At 38.6% G+C, this 27,621-nt stretch overlaps 3 protein-coding genes across 4 annotated transcripts; 1 reads left to right on the forward strand and 2 right to left on the reverse strand.

Moving 5' to 3' along the window:
- Positions 1-2,355: 2,355 nt before the first annotated feature.
- lmnb1 (lamin B1) lies at positions 2,356-15,789 on the reverse strand. Its single transcript, XM_060896034.1, has 12 exons — positions 15,660-15,789; positions 14,999-15,374; positions 8,254-8,410; positions 8,012-8,137; positions 7,032-7,202; positions 6,244-6,369; positions 5,057-5,277; positions 4,712-4,937; positions 4,529-4,633; positions 4,302-4,421; positions 4,125-4,226; positions 2,356-3,500 (listed from the first exon to the last, which is right to left on the reverse strand). The coding sequence occupies exons 2-12, from the start codon at positions 15,358-15,360 to the stop codon at positions 3,453-3,455; spliced, it is 1,764 nt and encodes a 587-aa protein (XP_060752017.1). The 5' UTR covers positions 15,361-15,374; positions 15,660-15,789; the 3' UTR covers positions 2,356-3,452.
- Positions 15,790-18,922: 3,133 nt separating this feature from the next.
- Positions 18,923-20,540, forward strand: LOC132863407 (la-related protein 6-like). The gene is made up of 3 exons (XM_060896196.1): positions 18,923-19,170; positions 19,264-19,471; positions 19,577-20,540. The coding sequence occupies exons 1-3, from the start codon at positions 19,154-19,156 to the stop codon at positions 20,522-20,524; spliced, it is 1,173 nt and encodes a 390-aa protein (XP_060752179.1). The 5' UTR covers positions 18,923-19,153; the 3' UTR covers positions 20,525-20,540.
- Positions 20,541-21,996: 1,456 nt separating this feature from the next.
- On the reverse strand, positions 21,997-26,466 carry phax (phosphorylated adaptor for RNA export). 2 transcript variants are annotated; one of them, XM_060896428.1, is made up of 5 exons: positions 26,319-26,466; positions 24,803-25,410; positions 24,541-24,661; positions 24,074-24,157; positions 21,997-23,407 (listed from the first exon to the last, which is right to left on the reverse strand). In XM_060896428.1, exons 1-5 carry the CDS (start codon positions 26,418-26,420, stop codon positions 23,126-23,128), a joined length of 1,197 nt encoding a protein of 398 aa, XP_060752411.1. In that variant the 5' UTR covers positions 26,421-26,466; the 3' UTR covers positions 21,997-23,125. The 2 variants fall into 2 exon arrangements, with proteins under 2 accessions (XP_060752411.1, XP_060752412.1); XM_060896429.1 differs by having other exon boundaries at positions 24,803-25,512; positions 26,319-26,436.
- Between the last annotated feature and the right edge of the window lie 1,155 nt (positions 26,467-27,621).

Below are 27,621 nucleotides of genomic sequence, written 5' to 3' on the forward strand. Positions count from 1 at the left end.
GCACACAACCGCTAACCTACCGCTAACTCAAAGAAATAACAAAAATACAGCATCAACAAGCACAATAAAGACAACTATTCACAATAAACATTAATTTTTTTCATCATGGGGTTTTCTTTTAAGCTTGTATGATCTATACGGGGAAGAAAAAGTTCCAGTGTCCTAAACTTTAGGGAACAGGGAGAAAGTACATATTGAAAGAAGCCGGGTGGATTTGAAATAGACTTAATTTAAAGTAAAGCATAAAAAAAGATTATTTCATAGTAACGATGTAAGTAGTAACAGCACCTGCAGTGTTCATAGCATTATGGAGTAATCTATAGACACAGATGTTAGAAAGTGAAAACTGGAATGAATAATAGGCAATAAAATGACTGTTATGGAGCGTAATACAGAAAACTGAACAGATGTATAGGGGTCTCTGCCAAAAACATTTTAAATTCCACTTTCTTAATGAATATGAACCCATTAACAGTTTGCTGCTTTTTCTTTCATAGGAATTAAATTGTTTAATTACATTTTATTTGTATAGCACTTGGAATAATATCCATCATCACAAAGCAGCATTATAGAAATCCAGATGCAAATTTATTTTTAGATCTGTAATGAGAAAGCCAGAAGGAACAATGGTGAAGAAAAACTCTGGGATGAAATGAAGAAAACTTGACAGGATGAAAACCTGTCCGCTTGTGTGGGACACCGGATAGTGCCAACATAAATAATTACTCTTCTCCAGCTGTACACAAAATTACACAGAAATTCAAAACAGCACCAAGTGTGTTAAAAGGACATAAAACAGTATGAGCCTATAGTCTTTATAACCATCTTAGGTACAAGTGATTGTGTTAAAAATTAATTGTTGTTCAATTTTCCACCATAAGTGTAAGTTGAAGACTCATGACTTTTTCACATAATTAAATTTTAATTGCTTTCTACATGACACCATTTCATTACTTTACCTCCACCTGTATCAATCTTATATGAATCCTGCTAGGAGTTATTGCCCAGAGTGCAGATTAAATTAATCATCATGCTTTTTTTTCTATGCTGGACTGTAATCAAAAATCAACACTGGTCTCCTAATCCAAACAAGTGTTTACTGCATTAAAATCACTAATGAGACCCTCATGGAGTAAAACAGACGTCCTTCCTTAAACTGGGGAATGTGCCACCTGCTCATATCAGCTGTAGTGTAATGTGTCCGGTCCATTAAAAGACGTGTGGAGGGAATTCAGCTTAAGCTATACTATAATATTTAAAATAATTTTTTCTGCCACTGACTTTTTGCTCAGAAATAATTGCCCTTGAAAGTCAGGCATAATGATTAAACTTCACGACACATCAAAATGCATCAGACTGACAAAGACCCTGCATAATCTTCAAAAAGAATTTGTGAAAAATGTAAAAGAAAGATCTCTTCATTTTGTTCCTCACACTTTTTTTTGGAAATTTAGAGACACTCAGCAAACGTGGTGTAATGGGCACTAAACAAATTCCTTAGTATCAGGTTTTTTGTTTTGTTTTTAAATATTTAGAGGCAATGAACAGAGCATAACTTTCTCCAAATCAATGCTTAATTGTCTTTGTGGATCAACAATAGAAAAGGTCAGATAGATGTTCAATAATAAATTCATATATTAATAAATAAATATTTCCTGATACTGAACAATAAATAAACCACACCCACAAAGCCCCACTGTATTAGGTTCAGCTATGAAACACAAACATACCAGGATCATGTTCCCAAAGGTTTGAAATACATTACACAAGCCATGCTAGTTCCAGATCTTAGTTATCAAGATCTAAATCTCCCAGAAACAATTCTAAATCAACAAGTAAAACTTGATACTGACTGCACAGAGATGCCTCCTTTATAATTTGACCTTGCCTGAACTTTTCCCCAGTTTGGTTCAATTCCAACGTTTAATCGAATCATCTGCTGGTTAAGATTAAATAATTCCATGTAAATCCAACAAACAAACATTTAGAAAACCTTATCCAGGAGATCATAGGAGAATCATGTTCTCAGGCAGAACACACACACACACACACACACACACACACACACACCACCACCACCACCTAGTGGTCTAGTGTTAGGCTCACTTCATGTTAATGGTGGTGTTTTTTAACCAAGGCAAATCTGCCAGTGAATCTACAAACCAGCAGATGAACCCAATGTGTTGTAACAAATTATCCGCTCAATGCTACAAGTGAAGGAATTCAAGCCTCTCATTTACTTATATTCCAAACAAAAAGAAGGAATTCAAAAGCCATTTGATAGAATAGAATCTATAGGTTTTTCATAGAACTAAGATTTTAGGGCAAGGGGAAAAAAGGCAGACAGACAATATAGAAAATACAACAAAATTTTATTTTGCCTTACAAACGGTAAAGATTAGAGCAAAAGCATGCAAGTGACATGAAAGACAACCCACAAATCTACTCAAGGTTAAAATGAAAGCAAAATATAGGCATACGACTATTCATTCAGAGTTAGATAAGAGGAACAAACTGGAATAAAATAAGCAAGTTCACCCAAGGCTAATTCTTAAGAGGTAATTAAATATAAATGACACCAGTACAATCTACTGCTTTAGTGTCTTGTCTTGAGAGATATGTAGCCAATTTACAGACTCCTTACATACACTGATGGCAAAGATTAGCTCAAGAACATTATGCTAGTCTCCACGTTTCTTCTCAAACTTCAGTTACATGTATCTGCTAGGGAGTAATTCCTTGGATCAAGTTAGCATGCTGGCACAGTCAAGAGTAGAAAAAACCTGGCCCAGTCTACATCACCTAATCAGTATTCAAAAGGGAAAAAAGACACCAATAACAAATTTGACTCTAGACTGACACCTTATGGTGCATTGCATTTCAAACAGTCCTTGAGTTTAAGAACCAGCAGTTCGATTATATCCAGCAGCCTGCTCTTTAAAACTGATATAGGAAATCATCCTGTTTTTACCTTCAATGTGTAAATTTAGTCTACATTCCATTATACACAAGACGTGACTGACTAAAAACTACAAAACTAGTATAAAATTATAACTTTTCTATAAAGAGACCCTTAAAATGCTATGTTTGAAGATCCACAAATTAAAGGTAAGATCACAGCACCTGAAGGACTTAGTAATTTTGCAAAAGCTGCCTACTTCTCACTGAGCTCTCAGAATCACTACAGTCCTCCACTGATCGCTAGATTTTGGTACATAGAAAGTTGTGAAGCATTTATGAATTCACATATAAAATTGAAATAGAAATGTACCAAAAAGGTTTACAATCCATTAAAACCAAAGAGAAATAAAAAAATAATAATAATAAAAAAAAAAAACTTCACTTGGTTTATTATACAGAAGTGATACAAAAATAGTTCTGAGGTGGTTGTAGAGTTGGCAGCTGAACCTGGCTGTAGTGGAAGAGTTGGGTGGTGTGTAGTGTTACTGCTCTCACATGATCAAGCAGCCTCTCTTGGCACCCTCTCTTTGTGGTTCTCCCTGTCAAAGCATTAAGTGCAAATCATCAGTACACTGAAGAGGAGGACCAACATTTTGTCAGACATGCAAAAACTAGAATCGATCCAGAATTCAAGAGGAAAGTGTAGAATTATGTGAATCTACACAACCAACCACAACTTTCCAAAGAAAGCTTTTTAAGTTCATTTCAGAACACAGAAAATACGATTTTTTTTGCATTCAGGAGACAAGTTACAATACAAAAAAGGACAAACGTACATAGAAATCTGATTCATTTCAGGAAAGCACTAAAGTAGGATTGCCTAAACTGCCATCAAAAATCCTTATGGACTGCACTCATTTTCTTTCTACAAAAATCATCATATTTTTAGCAAATAATTAAGTAATCTTTCAGGGAGTTATCTGAGTCAAGATTGTGAATACAAAGCCTATCCTGGGAACTCTGCAATGATAGTAAGAATGAATACACACTGTCTTACTGACAGTAAGAAACAGGTGGACATGAGGAGAATACAGAAAACTCCACCAAGACTATAGCACACTCAAAGGAAGCGAAGTTACAAAAATGTTCTTGCGAACATGCCCATGCTTTGCAATCATTCTAACATGTTATATATGGTCATAAGGCTAGACACTGCATCTTACGTGCTGAAGGAAGAGTTCTTCCTCAATGGCCTCCACTCCCTCATCATCCTCTTCCTCTGTTACTGTGGCAGTTTTGAATACTGTACTCCTTACAGCGACTTCCTGCAAACAGCATGACAGACACTGGTTTGTAAAGTCTAATTCCAAGAGAAGATTTTTTGGAATGTAATTTCTCACCTCTCCCTCTGGGTTGGTCAAGACAACCTTGATGTTCTCGCCAGTGCCCCACGAGTTCTGGTTCTTCCAGACGAGGTCATTGGGAGGGCTGGAGCTCACACCTGCATTAGATGCCCAGATCTACAACAGACAGTAATGCACTTTAAAGCAAGTCAATTTCAGGAAATGACAACTGCATAAACTACAACCAACTACAAGATCATTAAAAATCAAATCTAGGAACTTACTGTGACTTTCTGTCCTGCCTTCAGGACATATTTGGGAGTAAACTTGTAGGTAGCAGAAGTTTCTCCAATAATTCTGGTCAGCTCAAACCCTACCATTGCCTGGTCCTACAAAACCCAAAGATCTTACATAAGCATCACAAAATGTATGAATAATTAGGAATAAGTTTCCTTGTGGTCTCTGACCTGATCGGAGTTGTTCTGCAGACGGATGAACTTGCCATCCACGTCCAGTTCATCGATGCAGACGTTGCCAGTGGCAGAGGCTGAGTGGGCAATGCTGACACTGCTGCTGGCCTCTGACTCCTCCACATCCACACGCTTCCTCTTCCCACGTGTGGTGCGAACGCTGCGGCTAGACGAGGCTCGAGACACGGTCACACGAGACGACGGGCTGGGAGAAAGCTTCAATCTAAAGAAAAGAGCATAAAAAGGAAGGAAAATAATTATTCATGTTCAGTGGAGGTGAGCCTACCACACTCCATCAGCTCTGAAACATTCTGCATAAACATAAGGGCATGAGAATTTTACCTCTCCTCCTCGCCCTCTAGTAGCTTCCTGTAAGCATTGATCTCCATGTCCAAGGCCAGTTTGACATCCAGCAGCTGCTCATACTCTTCAAGCTGCTGCTGCATCTTGGCTCGGATCTCCGCGATCTCACGCTCTTTATCAGCCAGTATCTTGCGGCTCAGATCCTTCTCATGGGCCAGAGCAGCCTCCAGGTCACTGATGCGATCCTGCCAGCCACGTGTCTATTTGAATAAACACAGAAGACATGAGAGAATAAAGGAAAGAGAAGACCGACAAGAAATTGTCAACTAAAATTCATACCCTAGTAGTAGTGATCACATGCAGCCTGCCTATAAACACATTCACGACTTTTCCATCTATCATCTACCTCCCTTGTCCACACTGCTCTTCTTTCCACTCGTTTACCTGCTCCTGTTTCACTTCTCCTACTGTGCAGCTGCTGTCGCTCCTGTCTCTCTTTCCTGCCTAGTACAATAAGCCTTACACTGCTGAAGCACATTATAGACATCACAGTGTGGTTCAAGTATTTATGTGTGTGTGTCAATCAAGTTCTGAAAAACATTTTATAGAACCATTTAGCTTTTCTTTTTTTAATCCCAGCAAGAACACAGAATATGTATTCTGTTGATGCCAACACATGGCTTGCAAGTTGCTTTTTATAAAAAAGAGACAGCTCTGTTTTGCTCTGGTCAGCAAAAAGTGTAAATGCAGACCAATTTAATATCTGATCCACTTCATTAAAATATGTCAGTAGTTTTCTTGTTCAAGCATCTTTAAACTGTCCAGTAACACTTATTTTGAAGACCACACCTTTAAAACTGATCAAGCATAAAATAAAAATACCTAAACATATCTGGAAAAAGAGAAAACACCAACTAAAAATATAATTTTTGAAAACAACTTGACGAATGATGTAAGACAGACTGTTCTTCTTAAGATTTACAAAGGTTTGTTAGTCTTCAAGTGTCTTGAAGCAGCTGTACATAATAAACAGGAAATTCACTCTAGCTGCTGAACCCCGACACACTGTTTTGCACATTGCAACTTAAACCAATGTCAGATTTTTCACAACCTTTGTTTTACCAATCAATAAAACATACATCATTAAAAGTTTTACAGCCCACCCCATCAATATAATGAAAGTATCCCAGCAGCAACAGCAGAAGTGTGTTTAAAGGAATATGTACCTCCTTCTGCAAGCTGGCCAGCTGAGCTGACAGACTCTCAACTCTCATAATAGATTCCTTCAGCTCTTCCCGTGCCATGCTTGCTGAACTGCTGTTCATCTCCGAAGACAGACGTACGTTCTCCAGCTGAAAACACACACAGGATAGCTCAATACAACCAGCACATGGAAAGAAAGCTTAAACTTTATGTGAAGAGGAACTAAAAACAGCATCTTATGAGAGGCTGGAAGGAAGTGCGACACATTCACAGGAGGTGTGAGAAAAAAAAAAAAAAAAAAGTTTTGTTGCGTGTATATACACAGTGTCACGGTTTACTGACAAATTTAATAAATAAAAACCCCATAAATAATCTTCAATATTTGCAAATATCTGCAATATTTACAGTAAATTGACTTTGTAAATTAGTCTTAAAAGTATTTTTAAATCAATTATTTTAAGACATTATAACCATTCTGTGTTTAATGATAATCGCTGTAGGACCAGATTTAACACGTTTGCAAAATCAGGGGTTAGAGGGATGGCAAAAAACCTGAGTTGAGCAAGACTCTTGGTGCAAGCTGAAATGCTTTTAGAACTCATCACTTCTGCTACATGCGAGCACATTGCAACACAAGGTGTGACATCCTTTATTGAATTCTACATATTAAAAAGTCATGATACTTGCTCTAATAATTCCTACACACATCTCCATAAACAAAATCAAAAAATACTTATGAAAAGTGACAGACATCCGTTCAGATTATCTGAGTGGATGAGTTATAAATTCATGAGAAATTACTGAGCCGCACCTTGGCCACATAAGTCTGCTCCATCTCTTCCTTGTAGAGTTTTACTTGATCATCATGCTGTTGCCTCATGTCTGCCAGGGCCTGAGCAAGCTTGAACTCGTACTCACTCTGGCGACCGGAGTCCACTTCAACCAGACGGGTCTCATGCCTGCGCCGGGTGTCCTTAATTTCCTGTGAGCCAGGCAAGGAACAGCAAAGCGCAGCATATTTTACAATAGCCATACATGTTCATATATGACTAATACTTTAATTTGTCAGAACATGATCAATTGTTTTTGGAAACGTGCATACACCATACACGAGTATTAGTAATCTATTGTGCAAGGATCTGAGCTGGATTTCTCAGGTTGTGTTGCTGTAACAACATCTTATTTAAAACAAATTCACTTTTGCTTCATTGAAACTTCTAGTCGGAATGCATAGGAAATACGGTCACAAATTCTTTAGAAGATGACTACCCAAGGAAGGAAACTGTATCGTCAATGTTTTTAAATCGTCCGACACTCTTTACACTGGTGTGTGCTCATCTCCGGCAGCAAAAAAAGAAACCGTGTCTAGTGGTGTTTTTATTGCTGCAGCTCTATGGTTCTGGTTAGCCAGTACCATCATTCAACCTCCTTTATTAGGTAGCTTTTCAACACCTGGGTGTGTGGGCAGTTACAATCTGTTAACTCCTTTCAATGCATTTAGTTGATGTTATCTGTCTACAGCATAGCACATTTTCAGGACCATGAACATCCTGCTGGCTGTGAATTTATTCATACTGCTAAGGCAAGATGGCATCAGCACTTCCATTTGAACCAACTGCATGCAAGACTGAGCCAATTAAAAAAAAGCAACAAAAGTCTGAGTCATTAATGATGCTTGGATCAGGTTCAGACAAAAAAAATTTTAATATTAAAAGTAATGAAAACTATGCTAATTGGGAGAGGGAAAAGTAGAAAGGGCAAATTGGGTTCAAAAACTAAAACCTTGTTTACCTCTTCGAACATGTTTTTGCGGAACTCAAGTTCCTCTACCAGGCTCTGGTAGCGGTTCTCCACATCCACCCTCAGCAGAGTCTCCTCTCCCAGCTGCTTCTTAGCTGAAACCAATCCGGCCTCCAGCTAAACACAACAGATGTGAAGGTGACATTAGCTAGGAGCTCACATGCCAGCATTAATACAATTGCTAAAAAAAAAAAAAAAAGGTAAATAAATAAAAGGTAAAAGGAAAAGTGTACCTCCTGGATCTGGGCTTGCAGATCTGTTAGCATGGCCTCAAGGCCTTTCTTCTCAGAATAGGCTGTGGCCAGACTGGCCTCCTTAGTGTTCAATAATGCCTCCAAATCCTTCAGCCGGGCCTGACATCCAGCCAGGTCTGAGTCCTTTTTAGAATAGCTATAAATCAAATACACAGCATATCAGTAACTGAAGACATAAGGGCACATTTTGCAAAACAAAATCACTAGCTGCAGATATGGAATGGTTTTAAAAGTTAATGATAAGCGAGAGCATCAGGTCAAGGGTGAAGGTCGGAAACTAAACTAACAAACAAGGCACTCCATGATAACTAACAATCATGTTTCAAGAGCACCTCTAACTCACAAAAAACCTTAAGACAAAAACCTGACCTTACAAGTACAAGTTAATTCTCTGTTGGTAAAAAGGGCAATAATATCTAAATCCAAATATTTCTCTGATGTACAATTAATGAATAATTTTAAGTAGGTCTTCAAGCCAAATTATAGTAATTTAAATTTATAAAAATATATAAAAATTTGTGTCTTTATTTATTAGGAAAATATCCCTGGCTCAAAGTTGATATGTCCAGAGTCTGACAGGCTTCGATTCGTAACAGACATTTTATTCATTCCAGAGGATGAATGAAAAGAATTCACACACAAAATGCTACTCATACATTGACAGGAAATAGATTCTTGTAGACATATTTGTGGCAGTCCTTCCTGTAAATGGCTCAAGGGAACACAGCATACAGATCTGTGTAAAGTCTACATTACATATAAGACATGAGTAAACCTTCCATTTGAGATGCATACCAAAAATGGAGAAAAGAAACAAGCTTTTGCAGGTGTTCTGTATATGAGGGTAATGTGCAAGAAACCATACAGTGACACTGAAAAACGGGATCCAACATTATTCATTTTTCCAATAAGAGCTGCTGATTTCTGGGAACATGAGTGACTATGACCATCACCAGCTAGATGTGGGCATGTCAAGCAACATGAAAGTTTAACAAAGGTTTAACATTACATTCTTCACTCCCATTGTTCACGTTATTGCTCCATGTTTGCAATAAAGTGTGAATTATCCGTTTCCTGTTTTGTGGACCCAGACAGAAAGAACACACACACACACACACACACACACACACACAGCGCTTCAAATTTAATCTCATATGCTATGATGCATATTAAAAAAAAAATAAAAAATCAGAGACAAGCTAGATGTCGAATGCTAATTGCACCACCCATAGTATGAATACAATACAGTACATTTTCCATAGATTTGGTACAAGAGCAAAATCCTGTTTCTAACATGAGAACCATAGAAAGAAATTACAGCTCTCAGGCAACGATCCCTGCTCAAAGACCTCATGAATGCTTGACAATCACCACAGATTATTACAGGCTTATGATAGAAAGAGCAAATACCAGCACATGACTAGTAATTGCTCTCACCAAACTGCCGACACTTTAGACGACTGACCCGAGGAGCTAATGGGCGTTAAACTTGGTGTGACCGTGTGTATGTGTGAGCTTTTAGGCACAAGGTACAAATAGGTAATGAAGCACAAGCTTAGTGAAACAAAATGCATGGTATGTCAGGAATTCTGAACACAGCTGAAAGAATTCAAACACCAATCACTAGTAGAACTAGTTACTGTGCCATGTGATCATGCTGAATTTGACCTCAGGACACTGATTAGCAAGAATGTGCTGTGAGGTCAATGAACAATTTTAGGGTCCAGGATGCACATTTTTCAGTGATCACCTGCAGGATTTCATTGCCTAAAACTAGTTACTAGGCTTAATATACATACACACACGCATATATATTTATACACACACACACACACACGCCACTTTATTAGGTACACTTGTCCAACTGCTCGTTAACGCAAATTTCTAATCAGCCAATCACATGGCAGCAACTCAAAGCATTTAGGCATGCAGACATGGTCAAGATGATCTGCTGCAGTTCAAACCGAGCGTCAGAATGGGGAAGAAAGGTGATTTAAGTGACTTTGAACGTGGCATGGTTGTTGGTGCCAGACGAGCTGGTCTGAGTATTTCAGAAACTGCTGATCTACTGGGATTTTCACGCACAACCATCTCTAGGGTTTACAGAGAATGGTCCGAAAAAGAGAAAACATCCAGTGAGCGGCAGTTCTGTTGATGCCAGAGGTCAGAGGAGAATGGCCAGACTGGTTCGAGGTGATAGCTCAGAGATGCTCTTCTGCATACCGCGGTTGTAACGAGTGGTTATTTCAGTTACTGTTGCCTTTCTGAGATGCCTACCTGAGTATTGTTGCTGACCATGTCCATCCCTTTATGACCACAGTGTACCCATCTTCTGATAACAGCAGGATAACGCTCCATGTCATAAAGCGCAAATCATCTCAGACTGGTTTCTTGAACATGACAATGAGTTCAGTGTACTCAAAAGGCCTCCGCAGTCACCAGATCTCAGTCCAATAGAGCACCTTTGGGATGTGGTGGAATGGGAGATTCGCATCATGGATGTGCAGCCGACAAATCTTCAGCAACTGCGTGATGCTATCAAGTCAATATGGACCAAAATCTCTGAGGAATGTTTCCAGTACCTTGTTGAATCTATGCCCCGAAGGATTAAGGCAGTTCTGAAGGCAAAAGTGGGTCCATCCCGGTAAGGTGCACCTAATAAAGTGGCCAGTGAGTGAGTGAGTGAGTGAGTGTGTGTGTGCATGTACATGTGTGTGTGTATATATTATATATTTATTTATTTATTTTATTTTATTTTATTTTATTTACGCTGTCAGCCAGAATCCTCGTATCTCCAAAACCGTTATGTTTCAGGAAGAAAAAAAACGCCGTACCTTATCTGCAGTGCACAGGGTTTAGTCCGCATTGCAGTGGATTGTCTTGCGCTAAATTCCTGTCCTCAGACGAGTACCAGAACTAGTGGGGGTCAAGATTTTTTGTTTTCTTTGAGCCCAGTGTTTTGAAGACATTTACCTCAGAAGACGTGTTGATTCGTTGCGACTCTTATTAAGGAGAAATATGCCGCAAATCTCTCCCGCGGAGTGAGGAAGAGGTGGACAGTTGAAGTGTCCAATGGAGTTATGAGATTTGCGCTCAAGCTATTTTCAAGACTTGAGATTGGTTAATAACTTGTAAAAATAACAGACCCACGTGGGGACTGACCAATAGCATCGATATGTGAAAAAATATGAAATTGACCAAATTTGGACAAGGTTTCCGCCCGACAGCGACTAGATAGACACACGTGTGTGTGTGTGTGTGTGTGTGTGTGTGTGTGTGTATGTATGTATGTATATTATTTATATATATATATATATTTTAATATTACACACACATATACACATACACACAAATGACCAAAGCAAATGGTCTTTCTCTAGTCAGAACATTTGGGCCAGAAGAAAACAGGCTGAATTTTGAATTTCAATATGCTTCATGTGAAACAGACTCCTTAAAACGACAACATTCACAGCTTGCATATCCCCAAAAACAAGGTCCATCTGTTACTACACATGGGTCACTTAGAACAGCCTTACCAACAATTACAGCAATGATTATTAACTCCATAAAACTTTCAGTAGCAAATGCATCCTCCCAGTTCAACCTGGACAAAGAGACACTTCTCAGTAGGAAATGGACAGCTGGCAGACATCTGTCACGTCACTCAAACCACAGTGACGTAAAGGCACGAAAAGCCTTGCTCATTAGACCATATGGAAAATCTCTGCTAATGCAAACATGCTGATTTTTTTTACATTCTGCACTTGATTTCAGAGAGTTCCCCATCCGTTTACCATTATTATTTTAGCATGCTAAGCAGAGAGGATTTATTCACAGACGGCAACACACACACTTCTTAAGAGTACATGGCACACGTGCAGATGCGAGGTGCAGATAAAGGGAGTCTGTGTGACTTTCTTAGGAACAGATGGTAAGAGGGTTCTTTATGTTTCAGTCAATCAACTTAATCTCTCACATCAGTCCATATTATTCAGTCAGCACACTCTTGGTCTCAAAAGGCTTTCCTTTCCAGAATCGCCCCAAAAACAATTTAGCTTTTAATAAAAGTAGATTCATAAAAACAGTCAGGATTTAACCGTTGAGGTAATACAGACTATGGTGCGAGTTATCTTTGTCGTTTAAGAAATTGATCCAGTGGCTGAATCGGGGTTTTAAAAAGACAGCTGATGTAAAAGACAGCTGAATTTCCCAGCACCAAAACCCTGCACTATACTCTTTACAACATGCTGTAGGACAGTCCAATATTACAAATTACACACAGCTGATTCGAGAATTCAGCTTGGCATCCAAAAGCTTGGGCGTCAAATTTCAGATTGAGCCAAAATAAAGTCACAAGATAACACCCACAGAAAGAGCACTACTGCCATCTTCCTCCAATTCAGGATCACATTTCTGGGCTAAGGTTAAAGCTTGGGCTGATAAATGGAGTTTCCTAATGGTGGAGAAAGCTGCATGGGGCCTTGACTCTGTGGGTGACGTGTTCAATGACTGACGACCATTCAAACAAAAGCAAACTGGCCTTCATCACGAGAGTTGAATAGTTTTGCATAGGTGATGCATAAATGACAAATGACTAGCTGTGAGTCCATATGCATTAAACGAAGTAGCTAAGCGCCTTAGTGTCATACTGGACTTGTATACCATATGCGCCACAGATCAATTCTAATTGGTGGTAAATTCAGTTCAATTTCAGAAATTCAGTTCACTGACCAACATTTCTCACTTCACTTGTAGACTTATGACAGTGAAGCAGAAAATGAACATTACTCATGTTTACTAAAGCAATAATTACATTGCTAAAATGATAAAAGAAAATTACAAACATTACTCAACATGTATTGATGTGATTTGATATGCAAAATAGATCCATGGATGCGTGATACCATTTGAATATGCCACAGGCTGTGTGTTTTGATATGGTAATAGAATACTGGTTTTTGGTTTTTCCCAATTATAAATATACTTCACTTTCATTGTTAATGTAACAGGTCTGCTGTAAGAGGGTTATGGTTTTTCCATGAGTATACTCAAACTTTCATGGAACACATTTTTTAAATTCACCATGTTCCCTAATACGTGTACTTCTGTGTAGTGTATTATTGGTGTGAATATATTATAGAAATATATACATTTAAGAAAATAAAAAAAAAATCACTTGTACAAGACGAAACAAGCCTTACAAACAACCAGCGCAAACGAGATGATTAAATGTTTACCTAGGCAATGAATCAGTTCACCAGATAAAAGCAGAAAGGAGTGTATGGTTGTGTGTGTATGGCTTTTATTCTAATAGTAAAAACTTAGCCACTTACACCAGTGGACATAAAGCTAAATAAAAGCACCATCAAGAATGACTAAACTCCTTAAATATTATACATAGAGTATTAGTGTTAAGAACAATAATCAATGATCTGAGATTTGACTGCTCTTTTTTAAAAGGTCATCAAACAACATGCTTTTTTTAAGGTGCTTTTTTCTGACTGATATTGTTTGTGTTTCTTGGATGCTGTTGTTGAACAGAAAGGAGCAAGACATTCAGAATCAAGCACTCAGCAAAAAGACACTTTGCTGCCCTCTAATTTGCAACAGACTCCAGTGTGTAATGTGTGGATATGATAAACTTCCAACACACTAGAGGAAACGTTTTTACTACTAGATATACTACCATAAGCCCTGCCTTCTACTGACACCAACCCATGACTAACCACGCCACTTAGACATGACGTGTTAAAGGAAAAGGAAGAGACACAAACCCCAATCACATGCCGACAAAATGAAACAGTCCAGCTGTGTCCTTCAGCAGGACATATCAAATAATCAGCTAGGACAGAAACTTCTTGAATACATCCGTTTTCAGGGCACAGTAAAAATACACAAAAACTGTTTTCATGCCTGAGGATGCTCATAGCAGCAGGTGTAAGACATCATGGGTTTAAAAAAAAAAAAAAACATGTAAAAGCAAGTAAATTCACCTACTACATTATTTTTGTTGACCATTTTACAACACTATATCTGGGACAAAATGACCTGAACCACAGCAAAAAGTTGGCTAAATTTCTCTTCTCAAAGCTCAGCAGTGAAAATGCACCCAAGTTTAATGCTGTTAATAAGGTCTAAGGATGGACAAAGCAACTTTCAGTATGGCTCCACTTTAAAAACGTGCAAGTACTTACACGAGAACAAACCACGTGTCAAGAATAAACTCTTTAGAATAAAATGTAGTTCGTGTTTAGCTTCCCACTCCAACTAGCTTGTGGCTGGAGGTAAATTCCCCTCCCCCACATCCTGCAAAAGGTGTGGCACTTGGAAATGTCCAAACTTTACCAGTGCTTTTACTCAAACGTGTAAAACATCCTGAGAACGTGCTAAATAACGCGTGGCTTCGAACCGCACCATGAATAAATCACATGCACACAAATTACACTCATACTCTCTCCTTACAACAAAGCCAGGTCAAGTTTGGACTGTTACTTGGATTTCATTCCAGCTCTCGTGTCACGTCGTGCCAGATTGAGCATCACACAGAAACTCGGTACATTCGCTTAGCTGAGCGTCCATATTCCTAATGAGTTACAAATGGCGGGCCGTTTTGAAACAATGTCTTAAGCACGAGGAGGAAATTGCATTCATTGATTTGGTAAGGAAGTAAGTAAGTAAATAAATAAACAAACAAACAAACTCATGCACAAGCGAGTTGACTCACTTCTGCAGGAGTTGATCATGCTCGGTTCGGAGTTTTCCCAGCTCGATCTGAAGCCTGGCTCGTTCTTTAGCGGTGTCGTCTAAAGAGCGTCGCGCGTCTGCGAGCTCGTTCTCATACAGAGACTTGAGGCCGGTCAGCTCCCGGCTCCTCACCTCTTCCTTTTCAGAAATCTGTAGGTGAAGAACACTGTTCTCTGACTCGAGACTCCGGACTTTGTCGATATAAGTGGCCAGGCGGTCGTTGAGGTTGCTGAGATCCTCTTTCTCCTGCAGTCTGGTGATCCTGGTGGGGCTCAGAGGGGTCCCGCTGCTCGCTCGGGTGCTTATTCTCTGGCCGGCCGGGGTGGAAGTGGCGGTCGCCATTGTAAACTAAAAAGCTGAAATACAAGTAAATAAATACTTAGGTTTTATTCGGACTATAAGAATTCGTACGACGCTGAAAAACCGGTCTTAAAAATGCTAACTCCAGCTAGCACCGCGACGGTTAGAAAAACGGTTATATTTAGCCGATAGCTAACGACCGAATAAATTAGCTTAAATATTCATGCAGTAACACGAAGTTAACATTAAGTCATCGTGTATTTCACACAGCACCTGGAAGACGGAAAAACAGTGATGATTTAAAGAAAAATAAATCAACAAAGCTAACAGAAATATCTTACTTTGTGCTGCAAACGAATGAAAGAATGGGCTTGACGAATATGGCCGCTTATCAGAATGGGGCGGTCACGTGACCCGGGCGGTCCAATGACGGATCCCGGTGCAGCTCAACGTTTTTTTTACTGAGCGCTCGAGACAAAATTCAAATGATATCAAATGCAGTGTTCGTAATGCTGGAGCTACAGCACGTGGTACATAGACCGGGAAAACGCACACGTTACACGTGGTCTGGTTTATTATGGGATATCTGTTTGACCTGCTATGCTTGTGTTGAAGTTAATGTTTCATTAAAGAAGATCCAAATACTATTTTTCTCTCAGTGCATATTTTGTCGTTTACTTTGTTTTCTTCTCATTTTTGCATCACTTATATGCAAAAGTGATGCAAAACCATGAAAAACCATTAACTTTTTATGTGTGCTATGATAAACGTAGTATAAATATATTTTATATTCGAATGCATTTTCATAAAAAAAAAAAATTCAACGTGTTTATACAAAGTTTTTACACACAATGAAGCTGTTATGTCTTGTTAAAGTAACCATAATAAAAACTAACAGGACAGGTTTTACACACAGATTAAACCTGAGATTAGGCTAAAATGTAATTCACACTAATCATGTTGATTCTTCATCAGAAATCCCTTCTGATACAAAAGCAGAGAGATGAATCTCTAGTGCATGTTGCTGTAATAAGATTAAGCTGTCAACTTATACTAGACAAGCCACATAGTGTGAAAATGGTTTTATTATTAAGCATGAAATAATTCTGCTAAAATCCAGGCTTCTTCTTTGACAGATATGCAGCCTTTTATATTTAAAATTTAGCCCCAGATTATTATTATTATTATTATTATTATTATTATTATTGTTATTATTATTTCCAGAAGGTTCTGCCTGTAAAAAATATGATTTCAAAGACAGTTCAGTTTAAGTCAAGTCAAGAAGCTTTTGTTGTCATTTCAACCATATATAGCTGTTGCAGTACACAGTGAAATGAGACAACGTTTCTCTAGGATCATGGTGCTACATAAAACAAAGACAGAGCTAAGGTAAGTTAGTCCTAGATACATAAAGTGCAACTGTGCAACCTGGTGCAATCAGTGCAAGACAAGACAGAAAGACAGTGCAGGACAAAAGACAATAAACAGAAACAGCACAGATCAGTGTAAATACTGTATGTTAATGGTAATGTTAAAGGATATTCAATGGATGCATTCACAATGATGACAATTAAGCAAATATTAGTCTATAATATGTGAAACTAGTATCCATTTCTCTTTCTCTCTCTCAGAGTTCAACTGTTTTTGTCATCACTATGTGGTCCACTTGCCTCCAAACTTACTACTAACATACCAAACAATCCTGGGTAATTACTACCTATGACAGCACTCTGTGTTTACATTCATTTTTGGTGAGTTGCTGTTATGTGCTTCTATGTCAGAAAAAGGGAATCTTTAATCACTGAAAGATAAATAGTGTTTTTTCAGTGCAAAAATATCCAGTGTGTAGACAACAACATTCACACAAACAGAATAACAAAACATGCTACTGTATGTTCAGTATGAGTTCAGTACCCAAGGTCATGATTCAATTTCATGCACTCATGACCGTTCAAACAGTATTCTAATATCTTAACCACTGAGCTGCCAATGTAAATAAAATTCAAACACAGAGGTCTCACAAGTCAGACTTCTACTTTCATTATAGCTTCATCTGTTGTGTTTTGTCAATAAACATAGCCAAGCACCAAGTACTTTCACAATCAGTAGAAGTGTACAAAGGATATCAGAAGCTCAACGTTCCCTGGGCAGAGCTTGTGAGCCTCAGGCTAATATTACTATAGCACACAACCAGAGGGAAAAAGAGTCGAGAGTACGGAATGTCTCAACATTGCATTGCAGTTAAGTCATTCAAAAATCTTCGCCAGCTGTAAAGAAAAAAGTAATAAATCACCACCTACATGTGATATGACAAAACCAAATAGCATTTTATTGTTTAAAAAAAAATCCAGAGATAGATTTAGTAAAGCTTGTGATGCTTTAACTTGTTTATTTCACAATGGTCAGTGGATAAACTGGGATTCCCTTCTGACTAGGGCCTAGGATTATCTCGATGGGAAGTTTGAAACGGGGTAACATATGTCATCTCCAACTTTTTCAAATAGACATAAAAAGTCTTTTAAGTCTTGAAGTCTCGTGTTAAAACTGTATCTATACAAATGTATAGATTAGTACTGTTTTAGAAGATGGTTTTCAGAAGGTGTTCAACACACAACAAATCTATTTGTTTATTTTCTAAAACCAGTTAGCCATAATCATTATTTTATTACACGTGTCAATGGGTGGGATATATTAGGTAGCAAGTAAACTGTAAGTTCTTAAAATGTATGTGTCAAAAGCAGGAACGATGTTCAACCATGTAGATCTAAGTGGTCTGGAAGAACAAAAGGTGAAACAGTGATAGGGTCATGCTTGCAGATGTGCACATCAGTTAATTGTGAATTGAAATGTGCCTAAAAGATTGTTGTTTGTTTCAAATCATGCCGTTAAAACCACTGACTATTTTGTTACAGTGGCAGCAACAAAATAGTCAGTGGTTTTAACGGCATAGCTGATTGGTGTACGTATTTCTTTTGTGTGAACGACCTAGACAGTTGTGTATAGAAACACATCTGGAATTGTCTGAAAATATGTGATTTGAAACAAACAACAATCTTTTAGGCACATTCAGCATATAAAGTAGTTATGCTGGATGTTCAGAGAAGCCACTGCAGTATTTTTTTTTTATGGTTAAAAAAAGCAGTGTGAAAGCAGCCTTATTCATGACACCTTTGCATTTTGAGAGCTTTTATGCAGTATGTTGTTAGTCCATCCATTTATGATAATGCGCTTTACTTGCCCACTCGTTTCCTAATTCTTTTAGTATTAAATGGCTGTGCAGATAAGTTAAAGATAATCATATATGTCTAATCAACTATGTCTCTGACATAGTCGTATACTTTATGATGACCTTCATAACAGCAGTCCTTTCTGTTATTTGATCATTGATTTTATTTGTCTTGAAGAATCCATTAAAGCCTAATTTTATAATTGGCTTTTCGTGATCTGTTGTTCGGAGTATATACCCATAACGAGCTAGATCTCAACCCAAATCACGAATAGATCCTTATGTTAGTACAATCACATAACATAGCTATTTTTGGCACAAGAATTTGTGTAACTTCTTTTGGCTCCTCTTGTGATGTCAGTGTGTGGAAGTGTCCTGAAATGGTAATACCACTTTACATCATTGTTCTGGTAAACACTATCGATTGGTTAGTTTCTGCATGACAGATTCAGTTGTGTGGGTGTTTACAGCAGATTTATAACAGTGAAGGAGAGCATCGAGGGCAGACAAGAACACTCAGGCTCTGAGGGCTGTTATTAAACATTTTCACGCTGACACACATTTGAAGAATACCGCTGCCAATTGCGAAACGCCAAAGCTGAAGACAAAATGGACAGGACTAAAAAGTAAGCTCTGTTGTTGTTTTATACTTTATTCTTTTTACTGGTGAACCATTTTTTTCTTATTTGTGTATACCCTGTTAATTTTGCCCTCCTCAGATATTTCTCTACGCTGAATGAAAACGATGAAGATATAGACCTTGATGACTGGATACCTCCGGATGCTGATCTGATAGAAAAGATGGTCTCTCAGATTGAATATTATCTCTCTGATGAGAATCTGGTTAAGGATGCTTTCCTTTTAAAGCATGTCAGGAGAAATAAGATGGGTTATGTCAATATCAAGTTGCTGACCTCTTTTAAAAAGGTAAGCTGGTGCCTCTTTCCTGTAATAGGGTTGGTCTTTAATTTTAAGCATGATTTCTTGGTGTATATATAGCTAAGTGTTTACATATTTTCACTTTGATTCCAGATGAAGCAGTTCACAAAAGATTGGCGGGTCACAGCATATGCCCTCCGGCATTCGTTAATACTAGAGGTGAACAAAGAGGGAAATAAAGTGCGTAGAATTGAGCCGGTGCCTGAGTCTGTCCTCTTTCAGGTACCGAGCAGACTGCTGCTGGTCTGGAACATCACAGAATCAAATCTGACAGAGAACATGGCACACGGCAAATCAACACCTTGCAAGAGCACCATGGAAACTGCTATTGCAATTCTGGAGCCGTTTGGTACCATTACCATGGCTCGGGTCAACAGGCCTGGCAGAGAGCTTCTGCCTGAGCTTCAGAAATACAGCTACAGATACCCAGAGCTGTTCACTAAGGAGAGCGTACTAGTGGAATATGAAGATCTGGAAGGAGCTGGACGTGCTTACCACCAGCTGTCACAGTCTGAAGGTAGAATGAGAGTACTCCTGGTAGGGAAAGCTTCCAAGAAGAAAGCCATAGATGTGGGTTTGGAGGACAGAAGTAATGGAAAGGGGATCTCCATCCTGAACCAACGCATGTTGCAGCTTCAGACTTGTGGTGAAGACTCATCAGCATATAGCTCCTCAGAATCTGAGTTCACCTCTTCATCGCCTTTGAGCACCCCTCGTGTTTGCTCTGGCCAGGTGTATAGCAGCCCCTTAAATAGCCCACGTTCAAGCCCTAGATGTATCCGTGCACCCCTTCCAGGCCCTCGCATTTCTCCACTGTTAGCCTCAGAAGTCTGGGGAAGTCCAGACACAAGTCCAGAGTTGCGAGAGAAACGAAAGTTGTGCGGCAACCAAAACAAACACTGTCAGACAAGTGATAAAAAGCTACTAAATGGAGACACGGCACCTCCTGGAGTCCTACGCCTGCCTTACGGTCCTGACGGGAGTAGAGGTTTTCATGCAATCTTAGTTAGAAGACGACTTCATTATTCATTTAAAGTATAAGTAACCAATCACTGTAATCGCCTGTTTGCTACTTGTTACTTATGTTACTTGTGTTATATGTTTCTTTTCATTTGATTTGCTGACTTCTAAATGTAAATGTGTGTAATGCTTCTGTGCCTGTAGCTTAATAAACAATTCATCCTTTACTGACATTTCAGCTGTATCAAGTACAAATCAATTACAGAAATGAAATTATTCCTAAATCCAATCCAATTTTTTCCTGAAATTTTTTCCTAGCTTTTAAATCAGCCTCTACAACCACCCCTTACATCAATCTGCACTGTTACTAACCACAACTCAACAGAAGCACTGAGAAAATATTGTTTTTTTTTTAATGTAAAGTGCTGTGTCAACACATTTTAACACTAATCACTAACCAAACACTTCAGTATTCAAATTATACATCCAGAGTTAATAATACTGGGGGATAAGCAGCGATATATTCCGGACAGGATGCCAAATCTTCACAGCATATCTCTTTCCCCCCTTATACAGTATATGAGGTATAAGAGCAATTTGAAGTCACTAGTCCATGATCATGTTTCTGGATAGTGGAAGAAACTAAAGAACCAAGAAGAACACAAAGGCACAAGCGATTTCCACATTATCTCTACAACAATAATAACTGGCAAATTATTATAAATTAACACACAAATTCACACCATCGTTTTAGGCGATCATATAATACACTCTTTGAATAAGGGTAACGAACTTTACTTCCTGGGGTGCAACCATCAAGTGTAGTGCAGATTATGTATATAATGTTTGAGAGTAAAGATTTAGGTGCATCCGTGGTTCATGTCAAATGATTTACCTTACATTATTTTATGTAAAAAAAAAAGCAAATGTACATATTAAATGTAAAAAAAAAAAAAAAGAAAGAAAAACGCCTTGGGATTCTGTAACTGTGGCATAATTTATACGACATAGGAGCTGACATAACAACTCATCACAATTTGGGCAGTCACCATGACAACTTTTCAGAGTTGAGCCTGCACAGCTCTTTGGATCTGCGCCAGCGGTGAAGAGGTTCTGTCACATCCCACAGACCTCTTAGAGCCAGTTTTATCAGTAAATGTACTAAATTTCATCTAAAAATGCTCTTTCACGGCAGTGTCAAATGACACCGTAATTAAGCTGTTTTCTTCTCGTCCTACATAATGCAGACATCATTTTGTGATAAACTACAGTATGATGCGGTAGAGAAAAAAAAAACCTATTGAACTAAACTTAGATGAATCGTCATCATCATCATCGATCGTCTGAGCTGCGGAAGGACATTTTAATGATTTCAGTGAGAGAGACACAGAGAGTGAGAGAAATAGAGAGAGCTGTGGGTCAACTGAGTCAGAGTTTTAAAATAAAAGACAGGAAACTGTTGACTGTATCACTGAGGTACTTTTAGCTAGAGCGAGCATATAGTAAGATAAAAGCAGGATGTTACTTCGTGACAGCATACAAAAGAATAAATATGGATTCTAAATAGAGCTTTATTTTAAAATTAAGGATTCAGTAGCAAACATAAAATTTGACACATTTTCTTCGTCGCCAAAACACTCACGATACGATGAGTATTCTGAATGCTTAGTGTATCTGAATACAGTCATTTTTCACAAATACAAATTTGACAATGTGGTTAGTCACCGGCAGGCAGAACAAGTGCAAGATGATGACGCACCATTACTACTAGATTGGGACAGATGCTTATAGTGTTGCTTTGTCTTAGGCATAATATCATGATATCTGTTAATACTTTTACACATAGTATTAAGTATATACTTTGTACTATGACGTTCAAAACAAACAGAATATATATTAGTAGCTTTAACTTATCTGCACAGCCATTTAATACTAAAAGAATTAGGAAACGAGTGGGCAAGTAAAACACTATTGTAAATGGATGCACTAAACAACATACTGCATAAAAGCTCTCAAAACGCAAAGGTGTCACAAATAAGGCTGCCTTCACACTTGGCTTTTTTTTTTTTTTTTAAAAACCATAAAAAAAACAAAACAAAACAAAAACCCTGTAGTGGCTTTTTCTGAACCACTATCCAGATCACTATTCAGCCAGATTTATCGGACACAAACTTTGTTCATCTCATCATCTCTAGCTCATGAAACAACACACTCAGTTTTGAAGAAAAAAAAAATATATATTTTTTTTCTACCAGCACAGGCTTCCATGTTGACTTTTCTCACTCGGTGCAGAATTGAAACCTGATTAATGAAAAAGTGCTGGAGAAAAAAAAGTTATATTTTATTTTTGAAAGAGCTCCAGCGTGAAAGCATCACATCCTGCATTCGTCCCATAAGATTACATGTAGAACTTGAGCAGGGAAAAAACCTTGTGTGAAAGCAGCCTAAAGTTTCTGAGCTTGTTAACATGCACACACACACACACACACACACACACACACACACACACACACACACACACGCAATCACAGCCTTTATACAGAGTGTCAGAACATGTCATGTTCAACTTCACATGACAGACAAGGGGAAAGAAATGACTGTATTAAAATGCAATCTAATCTGCTCAGCCCACGTTAGACATTTAATTGTCTACACAGTCACTCATGAAGACAACCAGCGGCATCAGAAGACTTCCAGGTCGACCGAGTTGTAAACTACAGGAGATTCCTCTGTACCCAGCGCAGACTCAGCCTGCTCCTCGACTCCATCCTCCAGGGACTCCAAAGCGTCGTTGGTGTCACTGGCAAACGTTTCTCGAGACACGTCATCGTGCTCCTGCAGGTTCAAAGTGCCGATCGCTTGTTTCATTTTCTTGGCTGTTAAGTATTTTTGCCTCTGCTTGGCTGCCTTCTTGTTTGCCTTCTTGTTGTTAAACTCTTTCTGGTTCTCATCATGGAATATTTCCTAGAAACGAAAAAAGATTTTTTTTAAGGGCAAGACGTGTTTCTGATGTACAGGCTGAAGTAGCCTCTCTGTAATCCCCTTTGTACCAAATACATGTTACAAATAAATCTAAGTCACACTGTCTGCAAGAAATGATCGAGTATTTAAAAAAAAAAATCATAACAGATGTGACCCTGCCAAATCTGTCACTAACCGTCCTGTCTCTTGCTCAACCTTCACTTAAAAAAAATATAATTATAAAATTAGCATTAAAAAAAAAAAATTTAATTATTCAATAGAATTAATTAGTATATCAACTAAATTTAAAATGTAGAATGAGGACTTAACATTTGCTGAATATGACCCTAGGTCACCACTGATGACACCCTGAGATGATTCTTCACATAATTAAAAATAAGTAAATAAATAAATAAATAATAAAGGAAAATATTGCTACATTGAAAATGGAAAACGTTGGGTCAAGAGTAATTCAGGCCAGTAACATCTACCATATCAATTAATCAAGCATGAGATAAAAGAACAGAGAACTCAAATGGATGAAAGAAAACACAGTTATTACGAAGCGCTTTTGTGGAAATTAAGGGAATATCTAAACAGCTGTGTGTTGACATTAGAATTAGGTTTAAAACAGAATAACACCATCATAGTTTGTTCTTTTCATCATACCTTAATCTGATCGTGAGTAATACTAGGAGTATTCTTCAGCAAATTCAGATAAACCCCTCCAGGTGTCCTCCTTCGACTGCCATCCTATGGGAAGGAAACAAATGGAAAACATCATGTTAACGCAGAAGTGTCCAGCTGGTGTGGGTGCAGGTTTTTGACCAACCCAAGCAGAAACCACATCTGAGGCTTAATGAAAGCCAAGATGAACTGGTTAAACAGAGTCAGGTGTGCCTCCTGTTTGATAAAAACAAAAACCTGCATGAAAAACGGCCGTCTGCAGATGCTAAAGTTAAATAGATCGCTAACTAAAGGATAACAAGCAGAAATGCTGAAGCTCACCAGTGCAATGTAGTGGTGATTAGTAGGAAATCTCTCAAGAGGAAAACGAAATTGTTGATCTTATTTGTGTTAAACAACCTTTGCTCTTAAACAAAGAGTTATTCAAATTTGATATGTGGAAATCTTACCACTGTGTATAGACCTCCATTTTGTTCAACTGTTGCAGTTTCTGACAGAAGCTCTATGGCTTTCTTTGTGCCAATCACATTCACGACACGCTCTATTAGCTCCTTCTTTGGCTCCATTAACCTTTTAAGAAGAAAAGACAAGTCAGTCATCTTGCAATACAACACAGAGTCAACATGAAAATACTGAGTTAAATTTTAAATTTAAGTTCAATTTAATAAGTTAAATTTCTTAAATGTGTAGATTATCTGAGGTTTTCCTCACCTGTGTGCTATTTCATCAATCACTTTATCTTTAGGGTCATCCTCCGTGATCTCATATCGCCCTTTAAAATCCATCTCAGCTCGAGGACCCAGCCTATCCTTGACTGGCCGCTTCCTCTTCAGATGTCCGTCGCTATTTTTCTGTGCTCCGTGCTGCATGTATTCCTCTAGCTGCCCCTCCAGCACGGTCTCCATGCCATGCTCCTCTTCCTGCTTCTCCTTTTCCATCATTTTACGCGCCAGTAAGTAGTTGTAGGTCTCACACTGACGGCTGTCCATAGTTACGCCCCCCTCCATTCCCATGATGCCGAGCTCAGCTGCGACAGCTTCCTGGCTTTGCTCTTGCACCACAGAGCCCCAGATGTTGTTCACTTTTCGGCATGGAGCTCCTCTGACAGTGCTGGTACCTCCAAAAGCGATCGGAGGCACAGGTTGGGGAACATTGGTGCACTTCTGTCGCTTTCGCCTCCACAGTGCAGCCTCTTCTTCCGAGTCACTATCACTGGATTCGGTTGCGATGGAGCTACGATAGCCAGTGACTTGTGAAGCCATCTGTAGACGATCTCTGCTCTGGAAGTGCTGGGTTGAAAAAGCACCGGCAGAAGGTGGCTGTAGAAGAATTAAAACAGGTTCATTGAAAATGTAAAAAGGTAATACTTTCCTGTTGTTTATGCTGCCATTTCTTTTGCTGTTTTGGTCCTACCCACAACACTGCAACACAATAAACAAAACAAGTGATACATAGTACACTGTAGTACACGTATGAAGAGTCAGTGTCAAGATGTCAGTGTCAAGATGTCATCATCTTCATTATTTCAGTTATTTGCTGGTTTGCACAATCCTATACATCATCTCAGGGACCTGCTGCTATGAAATTCTGTTCATTATAGTATTACTGCACGCAATATTGTTGAACATACAGTATTTAAACTGGCTGGCGCTGTTTCTGTTTATTGTCTTTTGTGTAGTGTATTTTTTTGTATTGTCTTTTTGTTTGAACTGTCTTTTGTCCTGCACTGTCTTGTTGTCTTGTCCTGCACTGTTTGCACCAGGTTGCACAGTTGCACTTTATGTGGCTAGGACTAACTTACTAAGTCCTTATAGCTCTATCTGTGTTTTATGTAGCACCATGATCCTGGAGAAACGTTGTCTCATTTCACTGTGTACTGCAACAGCTATATATGGTTGAAATGACAATAAAAGCTTCTTGACTTGACTTAATCATCTATCAAGATGTCTTTCTTATGTGATATGTCTTAGTCTGAGATGAGTGGATCCTGCTAATGTCGTTACTTTCATCATTAAAAGACAGTTTTTAATAAAACAACGTTACATGCAATCCCAAGGGCAGTAAATTAAGCAGCTAAACACGCGAGTGGTGACATTTCATAGCTAATAATTACTTAGCTAGCTGGCTAGTTTGACTGAAGTTAGCTAACCTGATTAAATAAGCCAGTTAAACACATTTCTAAAACACTGTCCTGAGGGAAACGGATATGCACGTTTTATATTCTTACCTGCTGCCGGTCAATTGAATGCATTTCTGTCTCTGAATCAGAGCCACTTATTTCTCCATCCTCTAGATTCTCCATTGTGTCTCTGTTATTGTGACCCGCCATTTCTTTAACCCGGAAGTTATACGGAAGTTCAAGAGCAACGAGGCCACGTGTGTCTCTTCTTATTGGGTAAATCTACAGTAAAACCTACAAAACTGTAGTTTTATAAATATTATAAGAAGCTAGTAAAAAAAAAGTGCAGTAATTTAACAGCACCATTGCTAATATATCAGAGCAGTTATAAAGAAGAAATAGTAATGCATTCTAGAAAATATATTAGACTATATTTTACTACATTCATTCATTCATTTTCTACCACTTATCCGAACTACTTCGGGTCACGGGGAGCCTGTGCCTATCTCAGGCATCATCGGGCATCAAGGCAGGATACACCCTGGACGGAGTGCCAACCAATCGCAGGGCACACACACTCTCTCATTCACTCACACAATCACACACTACGGACAATTTTTCCAGAGATGCCAATCAACCCACCATGCATGTCTTTGGACCGGGGGATGAAACCGGAGTACCCGGAGGAAACCCCCGAGGCACGGGGAGAACATGCAAACTCAACACACACAAGGTGGAGGCAGGAATCGAACCCCCAACCCTGGAGGTGTGAGGCGTACGTGCTAACCACTAAGCCACCGTGCCCCCCATATTTTACTACATATTAAATAATATTATAGTGTTGTAGGGTTTATAAAGGTGGGGTGATAAAAAAAAGTTCTCTAGTGCCACATGAAGTGAATGGTTTCACATTATTAGTAATTCAAACAGCAATAACTCAGAAAATGTAAAACTAATTAATAATAAATCATTTTAAAATTGGGCCGAATCAGAATCAGAATTAGAAAGAGATTTATTGCCAGGCAGGTTTTCACATACGACGAATTTGTTTTAGTGACAGAAGCTCCACAGTGTAACAGAATGACATATACAATATATACAATTTGTATGTACAAATGTACAAGTGTGAAATTTGCAATTAAAATATAAATAGTATGTGTTTTAAGTAAATAGTGTGTAAGAATAGTGTGTGTTCTGTGTATGTTAAGTGTTCATCAGATGGATTGCCTGAGGGAAGAAACTGTTCCTATGTCTGGTCGTTCTGGTGCTCAGGGCCCTGTAGCGTCGACCAGATGGCAACAGTTCAAAGAGGGAGTGTGCTGGATGTGAGGGGTCCAGAGTGATTTTCTTTGCCCTTTTGCTCACTCTGGAGAAGTACAGGTCATGGAGAGTGGGGAGAGTTGTGCCAATG

Source organism: Tachysurus vachellii, chromosome 20, assembly GCF_030014155.1.
Source record: "Tachysurus vachellii isolate PV-2020 chromosome 20, HZAU_Pvac_v1, whole genome shotgun sequence".
Lineage (NCBI taxonomy): Eukaryota > Metazoa > Chordata > Actinopteri > Siluriformes > Bagridae > Tachysurus > Tachysurus vachellii.